This window comes from Tigriopus californicus, chromosome 9, assembly GCF_007210705.1.
Source record: "Tigriopus californicus strain San Diego chromosome 9, Tcal_SD_v2.1, whole genome shotgun sequence".
NCBI lineage: Eukaryota > Metazoa > Arthropoda > Copepoda > Harpacticoida > Harpacticidae > Tigriopus > Tigriopus californicus.
This window is the reverse complement of record NC_081448.1, coordinates 1,136,789-1,146,656: the sequence shown is the minus strand read 5'-3', so window position 1 is coordinate 1,146,656 and position 9,868 is coordinate 1,136,789. Positions and strand designations below refer to the sequence as shown.

At 44.7% G+C, this 9,868-nt stretch overlaps 1 protein-coding gene across 1 annotated transcript in view; it reads right to left on the bottom strand.

The window, feature by feature from the left end:
- Positions 1-9,868, bottom strand: part of LOC131887429 (tyrosine-protein phosphatase 99A-like) — a 52,790-nt gene extending 42,922 nt beyond the window's left edge. The window contains exons 1-2 of the mRNA XM_059236035.1: positions 9,626-9,868; positions 4,253-4,594 (exon numbers count right to left, since the gene is read on the bottom strand). Coding sequence (XP_059092018.1) covers positions 4,253-4,594; positions 9,626-9,692 — 409 coding nt within the window. The 5' untranslated portion in view covers positions 9,693-9,868. The remainder of the gene's footprint in view (positions 1-4,252; positions 4,595-9,625) is intronic.

The following is a 9,868-nucleotide window of genomic DNA, read 5'->3' as shown; positions in this document are numbered from 1 at the left end:
GGAAAACATTTGTTACCTAGTTCTTCGATTGCACCTTGCCCTGACTGCGACAATTTCGAGCCAACGAGTTCAACGAACCTCTTCTTCCAACTCCTCGCGCCTCTCTCCTTTCCAATTCCGATTCCAATACATGATCTGAAGTTAAAGCCAAAGCCCAGGGTTGAAAAAAAATCGCCTCCTTGAGGAGCCAATAAGCCCCGTTTCCGGAAAAGGGATGACGAGTTTTTTGGATCTGATTTGACAGGTCTTTGGAACAAAACACGACATGAATTATGACGTGGCCATTTTGAACATGGTTAGGAGTCACGCTAAAACAGCGATAATGCTTCGATCAGTTTGATTCGACTGGGTTTACAAGTCTGTGGATAGGGGAAGAAGCGATCTTTGAGATTGGATCGGTTCCCTGATTCGGTCCATAAATTCTCCCATCTCCTTAGCGTCTAATGTACTTTTTGAGGAGGAAGATGAATGGGAAAATAACAGCACTGTCGAAACAAGATAGTAGGGTTCTCAAAATGAAAGCGAGCCGGCCACGCCTCTTCCCGATCACTGGAAACAGGTCTACGTGGGATCACTCTTCTTGGAAGATCTCTGCTCTGAATCCTGTTGGGATCTATTCCCCCTTTGCAATGTTCGAGGGCTTTTTTAAGCAGAAAACTATGGGAAATGGAATTGAAAAGGGATATTTCAGGGATTTAATCATGTTTTAGAGCACTGATACCTCTCTCTTTCACTCTCTTTTTTTGGCTTATTTTCGAGCCCAGAGAAAGAAGAGAGCAAAAGGGGAGGAAATTCAATTTTTAAAGGATCTTTTCCCAAAATATGCCTGAGAAAAAAGGGGGATAGCACAAAGAGGTTTTGATTGAATAGGTAAGCAGATCCCACATACATCGGCCTCGCTCACAACTCCTTTCCATATCATCCAAATTGAGCTTCCAAAGCTGGAGGAACACTCACGTAATTGGTCGCATTAATGCTCGTGTGGTGTTCTCGGTAGCCGCCAAAGTGCGTGTTTGAACCGAAAATGAACAAAGTGTGAAAAAAGGCTCGCTCTTTCTCGTTTTTACCCTCGACAACGGTGGGACAGATATCATGATAAATCGCCCAGGAAACGCCACACTCAGGACAATCGCTCGACGCACGCAAAAATGGACCCACGGAATTCACGGGGAAAAGTGGGACAGAAATGGAACAACTAACGATTTAACCACCAACCCAAGACATCCCGCCCAAGGAAGGCAAGGGACGGACGGAGGGAGGGAAGAAAGACAGAAAGAATATAAATTCAGGCTACGTACAAACCACGTGGAAGATGGAACATTAGCATAAACTTTGAGTGTTTTGCCTCCGTTTTAGCGCCGCCTTGGCTGAATAAGATGAATAAAAAAAACATCGGTCGGAGCTGCCCGGCCTTTCAAAGAATTCGTTTCCTCCGGTGGCCTGAAGGTCGAGACCGGCCTTCTCTGAATCCATTGTCCATTGGCCTTGCCCACTGTTTTCCTTTAGGGGCCCTCAGCCACGACCTGGTCAAGAAAACAACCAAGACCATGGTCAGTATGAGTAATGTGTTAGACATTGCACAAGCTATCCAGGAATGGGCCCAGATGATGTTATTTTCAATTTCGTTGGTCTCCAGATTCCAGAAGCGTCCACAAGCAAGCTTATTTTGACTCAAGCTCCACCGAGTCCGAGTTCATGACAAAGTAAATGGAGTCTTTATAATCTTAAAGAGCTTTGTAATTGGCACGAACAAGTCCATTAGGGCAAGGTACAAGTGCCCCGGAGGTCCATGGGCAGAAAGGACTTTGTTTAATGCCTTTCGGTCTCAAGACATTGAATTAAATAGACGAGCGCCTGGGGCGTAACGGGACTTCTTCATTCTCTAACTCCATTCCCATTTTCAAGGCTGCTCAGAAGCCAGGCTTCGTCTTGACATTTGCATTTCAATGGTGACCGTGTGCCCGTGATGTTGAGTGGCAACGACAGCACAGAACTGTGACCTTTTCAAGCGTTTCGGGTGTGATTGTTGGCCTCCAATGTCCTTGTACCGACCCAGTCAGAGCCAAGCATAAAGCGTGTCCTATCTGATCATTAGTCCTTCAATGTTCTTTTATGTGCCTCAAAAACAACGTGACTGAGTTCAACTTTGGCATCGCGCACGTTTTGATACACAGGCGCGAAAGGCTGCATATCGAATCCAATGAGAATGTTATAGCATCAAAGGAGCATATATCTATTATGCTCAATGATGTCGCGTGCCATATGTAAGTTTCGATCAATGGTAAAGACTGCTGCAAAGCTGATATGTGTTGATGAGATATCATTGTCAGTGGACAAATAGTAGGAGTACCAAAACAATAAGTACGTGTCGCATGGCTGTCATTTATTGTAAAAGGAGAGAAGTTGGTTATTCATCACATTATCAGTTGACGTTAATTTACTCAAGGTGAGTCTCTTCACTCTTGGTTAATCAGCACGCATAAAGGCCTTGTGAACTAATTACACCAAAAATGGTTGATTACGTTGCGGTTCTGATCATTCATTAAGAATCGAGAGCTGGGAAAAACAACGGCAAACTTGAAATGTTCTTCAAGTTGATGTTTTCCTGATTATTGGCAGGCATGATATTTTTTGCATGTCCAGATGTTTATTGAAAAAGCTTCAAAATCCCCTTCTCCCAACCTTTATTGACATGGATAGAATTACATTTGAGGTTAGCTTGATCAAAATCACGCGATTGTCTCTCTTTACAATACGATAGAAGCCCCTTCAGCACGCAATTGGACGTTATTAGTTCCGTGTGGTTTCTGTGTGGAAATGAGAGAGGGGTGAAGGATGAAATACAACACTCTTTTTCAATTAAAGAAGCTAAAATACCGACCCAGTTGACCTCTTTTGGGGGTCCAAAGCGACCCGGAAAGCAGGAGGAGCACTCGCTTGAAAGAACACCGACTGGAGTTGAAATTCCAATATTTTGTGAAAACCTTTGGCAGGCGAGAAAGTCGCTTAAATTGTTTTCTCAGTAGCTCCAGAATGCTCCCAGAGATGAAGAGCCGTTCCAGAAGAAATTGGCAAGTGGGAAAATGCTTCTTCCTCGTTTCTGCCTGACCTGAGCTCAACTGACTCTGGATTTGGACGAGGAGGAGTATGTAGTACTTCAGTAGCACGTGGACTGCCGTAGGGGGGGGGAGGAGAAGGAGGAGGATCCCTCCCACTTTATTGTTGATAAAAAAGCCCAATGAGGCTTGCTCCTTTTATTGGCCTGAGGATATTGGAACACTGGAACAACGAGCGTCGTCTATCTCATTTCTCCATGAATGAGATCACATTTCAGACATTTTCTTGAACGCTCCATCGAATCCGGAGGAGGGCGCTATTAACCCAACAGATTACCCTCTCACTCCTCTATCCCCTTGTACTAGTAGGTAGGTGGGTGGTACCATACACACTTGATATCGGCGAAGGAAGACCGAGCTAACGAAACCCGAACCACTGTGCATGGGTGACGGGAATCCAGACGCAAAGTGTTTCCTTCCAAACGAGTAAATGGCCTTAGAAGATCGATGTCTTTGAGAAAACAAGTTTTTGCCTCATTTGATGTGTCTTGGTAGCGTCATGGTAGGCGGAGAAGACTCGGAGGTAATTTAACTTTACAAGGCCTTGCCGGCGCCGCTAGCCCCCTTCCCCTCTCTTTCCTTCTACTATATCACACAGAACACCCATGCTTCAGTAATGGAAGTATCTTTTCGAGGTGGAACTTGGAACTACAATGGTGGTCCGCACTGTTCCTCAGTCGGTCGAGGAACGCCAACAGGGGAAATGAAAGTGATTTTCTCACGTGCGTGCAGAACAGACACTCGCTAGGACAAAACGTAGTGCAGGGTAAAAGTCGATAAAAGTGACAGCCGACAAAACCTCCTTCAAGCCCGGTCCCTCAAATAATTGTGAGGCCTACTTCAACTACCTTCCTCACGAGTTGTTTGAAATGGTGTGTTGGTCGGAATGAGGCCATTTTTGAACCATTTCAGACGAGGTAGCGTCCGCCGTGAATGACCTTTCCAGCTAGTCAAACAATCAAATGGTCCCTGAGACTTCAAGCAACATGCATTCAAGAGCCCGGATTTGCTTGGCATTTTAATTGATTTGTGCATTATAACCAGCCACAAAATCCAATTTCACGCTTTGGTAGCCACATTAAAGCACTAACAGCCCTCAAGGACATGGAATAGTAATGAACGATGCGACCACTTACCTAGGACATTCAATCGGATCACGGCATCCGGATTCGGTCGATTGTTAATCAGACAAGAATAGCTTCCTCGGTCCAAGCTGGACACGGGATCGAATTCGAGGGAGAACAATCCTTGATCTAGTCGAACACGGTCCTTATTCTTAAACACGGATGTCCCTTGATCCTTCACATATTTCAGCAAGGTGTGGGTCGTGTCCGATGGGAGATTCGAGGGACTTCCACAACGACCCGTGCAGGTCCACTCAATATGGACCACGAACGTGTTTTGGGTCATCCCTGGACATCCCAGGGACATATTAGTACCAGATTCGACAAGCACATCGTCTATTAGCGGGATCGAAGCTGGAAAGGAACCAAGAAACTTACGTTGAATGATTCTGAGGAACAAGGTTCCATACTGTATAAAACATCATGCAAAGCCCAAAACACGTTTGTTAAGCTCATTCTTTGGAGTCATGAGCTTGCTCTTCATTGATATGAGGAGCAAAACATGGTTGCGAAATAATCTTTGTTCTGAATTCAGTGTCCCTTGTGCCCCTAATCCAAGTAGAAGAGCCCAAAGAGCGATGCAAAATGCTAATCCCTTGGTTTGACATCAATACAATACGGTCGCCGGAATCGCTTCCAGGGGACTTTTGTGTGCCGAATGAGTGCAATCCCAAAAGCTAGAGTAGTTGAGTTGGGCTGAGTTGGGTTGGCTCCACTGCTTCCGTCACCGAGTTATGATGATCAAGGGCTAAGTACCAGCTTAGCCAGCCTTTCCATGCATTATTGTTCAGTTCCATATTTACATTAAGGGCGATCTCCGGGGGCTTTTGTGTCACTCGATAATGTGCTCATGATTAAGAGCCCTGGCCTCGACTCGACTTCCTGGTAGGCACATGATTAACATGGCCATCGTTATTATTGCTTCTGCTAAAGGCTAGAAAAGGGCACCAATGTGACTACTCTTGAGTCTTGCAGCTTTCATTCTTCTCATCTTTCGCCTCTCACTTTCAAGTGTGTAAGTAGCCAGGAAATCTGGACCCCACGCCATAACGAGAGAGAAAGAGATGTAAATCCGATGCTTTTACTCGAAGCTTAAGTGGCAAGTGGATTCTTTCCACAAATGTGTGGCTGTTCAATGTTCACCGGGTGAAGAGAGGCGTGGATCTCAGTTAACGAGCCTTAGATCCTTCTCGTATCCTGGGTTGTCCTTGGAGCACCAGTCTCATTGTCCATCTCCCAGGCTCGTGGGATACCAAGTGGTTTGTTCCTTAGAGGCTTTGTGGCATTGGCCAAAGGCTCTCGCTATTGACAAGGAGACTCTTGACTTCTACCTGGACCAAGCAGAGAGCTTGAGTGGGGATACTTGGGAACCGGGATCACAGTGGCCAAGGATCTAGAGATCCACGATCTCGGCATATGAGGAACTCTTCAGTCGGCATGGCAGAAAGAGCCCGTTATGTGTGCGTATACACTATATTGTACTCATCTGAATTGGAGAGAATGGCCCGAGGATTTGGGGATTTTTTTTCCGGCCTCGCTCAAGAACAAAACTCACTAGCAGACCATAACAGAGGTAATCGCTCAAAATGCAACAAGATAACAACAACGATACAACATCCTCAAGGACTAAACAAGACAAAAAGCCAGAACAAACCGAGAGAACACCACTGATCGTTGTTGGAATTGCGCGTCCAAGGGGCCATAAAAACACGGTAAATTTCCGCCGTGATAAACATGACCATGGAAGTGGCCCTCTGTGCCTGGTCAAAAAGGCCATTGGCCGGAATTCATTCCCTTCTGAATCTCAAGACGGACGACGGCCTCCCTGGCGGCCAGATATGTTTAATAGCACTCTCAAACAAACCTTGCTTGTATGAAGCTAACGAGCACGCTTGTGATCAATACCTATGACGGGTTTCTCGGTGCTGCAGGTCTTTGATCTTGCTCCAGGGCAACGAGAAATCCCCAAGAATCATCGAGCGAGTGGACAATCAGTGATGATATTCGAACCCTCTATTCAGCTCCCTTTCTTCCTCCCCCATCCCTGTGTCCAACAACAACCAACCAACATTCACCCCAGGACATACAGACCAGCGAGGGCTGAGGCAAGAAAGCCCCGCCAGGCAACGATATGAGGAGACTGTGCATCCAGGAATCACTGAAGTCATCAGATACATTTACGAGATTTCCTCCTCGATTCACTCTCACTCTCTGCTTAGCATCTCTCTTTTGTGGAGAGGGGCAAAAACGCGTCTGAAAAATGACCCGGGTGTTCAGTAAGCGAGAGATGGAGAAAAGTTGGAACAGGATGGGAACAAATTATCCTAAATGTGACTGACATTTGATTCTTCCCCATGTCGGCTTCAGGTCCTGTATCGACAGCAATAATAAAAGTAAGGGAGAGCTGTGCAATGTTGAAGAACCTTCCTCTCTGTTTTGGCCCTTTGAGAATCGATTAAGCGAGATGATCTCGGATCCAACCAGACATAGAATTATACGTTAGATATGCAACAGAATGAATAGTCTCTCTTTCTCTTCTTTCCTCTCATCAATGATTAATGAAAAAAAAAGATTACTCCTTACTCTCTTCCCAGGTTATGTGTGCATAGTGCACTACATGAGCGAAGATATGTCTCATATGAACCACCGAGCCCTAGTGGAGAGATTCTAGGGCTCAAATATTTGGCCTTGCATATCTGTGAGATTAGGCGAATGCCCTGAGCTTTTACCAAAACAATTAATTAGAGACCCCTTTGCCATTCGCACCCCTTGCAGCCAACATGGGTCGGTCTTCCACAAAATCACCCCTTCTTCTCCTCTTCTCCTCTCCTTCTCCTCCCTTTCCTTTCGGCCTCAATTTCGCGTGCTCTACCCCAAACAATTCCAGGCGTTCTTCAGGGGCACTTCAGTTCACCCAAGCCACTTCATTAAGTGGACCCAGTCCTCGCCGAACTTAGGTAGTCATGTAGTACTGCTAATGGGAGGGCCATGGTCACAAAAGGTGGGAAAATCGATCACCACCGATATAATTTTCCTGCTCGCTGATCCCGTTGTAGTGGACCTAGCGTGAGCCAATGAGGAACACCCTGTGGTGTTAGGGATTAAAAACCGGGGTTGTCAGAGAAAGAGAAGGAAAATGTTAACGATGCCTGTTAAAGTGAAGCCACATTAAACTCATATCTTGCAAATCATATGGTATCTCCTATCAAACCTACGTATGAGCTTCTACTCCTAGGATACATGTAGCCCTTCGATCAATCATGGATCGATGTCAAGTCATGCAAAAGTTCACTGTCGAGTGTCAGAGCACCATGAAAAATAACAAAAGGGAATCGCTTTTCTTACTGCTTGACTTGTTCATTCAGCATTGCATTGGTGACGCCACTATTGTTGTTATTATTACTATTATGACCCTTGCCCGAGGGGGAAGTGTGTGAGGATTGTTGTTAGGGAGGAGTGAGGGGGTGAGAAAGAGAACAAACTTCTTCTTGGAGCGGCAACCAAAACCAAGAGAATATCGGGCTTTCCACCGATGTGACAGGTCTCCGTTGGTCGAGGGTTGTAAAGATGTAAAATACCAACTAATGTGAGGGGTAGAAGCCCTTGTCGTCAAAGGGCATCTACCAGACCCGGAGAGAGATTTATGGCTTTAAACAAACAGTCAACCTGGAGGGATTCATAAGATCTCCCAACTTCAGTGACAGAAAATACATTTCGTTTTGTTTCCTAGTTTTGGATATGATGTTAAACATTGCTCGATCTGTGGTTTTCGTTCCCATCGGTTCTTATCGATGTTATTGTTCTTGAGGGGTGGCTGTTACTGTTAGTGACAGCTCAAACGAGGGTGGATCTGACCAAATCAAGATAAAAACCATATGAATGGTTTATTCCATTGGTATCACTTGGTGTTTATCTAAGAAGGATCGATCCGAAATGGGCTTTCTCGTCGCCATAAATGGCGAGTGTGGCACATCGCACATCGAGCTGGAAGTGTTGTTAAATGGATTTTATTAATACACTTCTGGATAAACCTCCTTCCATTGTGTCCGCCTTAATTCCAACCGGTCCAATCATTTATTTGGCCGTACTTTCTGGCTGAGTGTTACATTTCGCAGATTCTATCGTATTTTTTGGCCGTTGTTTTCTCGGGTTCGCAAGAACAAAATGGGATTGTTTGGTTCGAGTTTGGTCTCGTCATTTGGCTTACAACTCAGAGTGCCAGCCACTTTTTGTGACCCATTCAAGTTTTAAGGGTTGTAAAACATTTATGGAGTGATCCAATCCTGATGAAATGCACTCAACCACGGAAATCCCGCACCGTTTTATTTCGAAGAAAACACAATCTCTTTGGATCCAAATCATGCAACTTTCAAGTATTAAGAGAAACCTAGGAACTTTGTTCCACTTGAATTGGAACCAACCACCATTCATTCTACTCATTCCAATTCTTAGTGCGCAAACATGTCTAAAGAAAATCGGACTCGTTCAGGGGCAAAAAGAAAAGTAGAAACCCGTATCTCATCCCCATTGGTTCTGACATTTACAACTTTTATCCTGATAAACGGAGACGCATTTCACGGTTCACAAAACAAATATGTGATTATCCACCGGACAAACGCTTCCTGATAAATGATGGTGGAGAACTCATCGAAAAAGGGACCCTCGATGGAACCAGTTTCATCTAATGTAAAAGAGCTAAACCTCTTTCATTTTTAAGTCACACTGAAAAAATGAAAATGGTCGTTCGATTTTGGCGCCAAATTTGAATCGGCATTCTGATATCCTGAAGAATGCCAAAAAGAGACGACAATCCCAATACTGCCAACGGTCAGCTAAAACCCTCTCATTCCATTGTTATTGGAGAGAAGACATTCTTTTCGTCTTCTAATTGAGTCTGAGCGAATTGTTCCAAGCTATTCCTAGCAGAAAAAGGGATCCAAATTGGCATCCGAGCTCAGGAACAGGATTTCTCGGTTCCCTCCCTTTTCGACAGACAGAACGCTCTTACTTGGTTGGTTCGTTCATTTGGGATGGAAAGATAATTTGTAATCAAAAGGGAGACAGGAAGAAAGGAAAAGAAAGAGACAAGACAATGTTATCTTTCAATTCCAGGGGCATGTTCGCAGCAGCCTCACAATTGGTCAAACAATGGCTCGTTCTTTTTCTTTTTCTAGTTTAGAGGGTGTCATATAACTTTTTGTACCTCAAAGAGAAAGAGAAAACTGACACATTTTTAAGAACACAGCTGTTCTGTTTAGAGAACTCTCCAATATTGTAATCGGGAAAACTTAATGCTTCCTGTGTACACAAGGGAACACAAGACGCCATATGTAGCAATATATGTTCTTGAGTCACAGCTAAGCGAGACAATATCTTATAACTGACCTGAGGGCTTGGCAAAGATATTTGGCACCCATCCACAAACTAAGATCAAACTCAATAACACGCTCATTGTGAAATGGAAACTTGAGAAGGCGAGTATCTTAGAAATCTACATTATCATTCCCCTTGGTTTTCACCAGATCTTTGGAACAGGTCAATTCACGAGTTTGTTGAATTGCTTCACACGTACACCAAACATGATTCGGCTGGACTTTCCAACAAGCACATGCACAGAAGCCCTCCTTC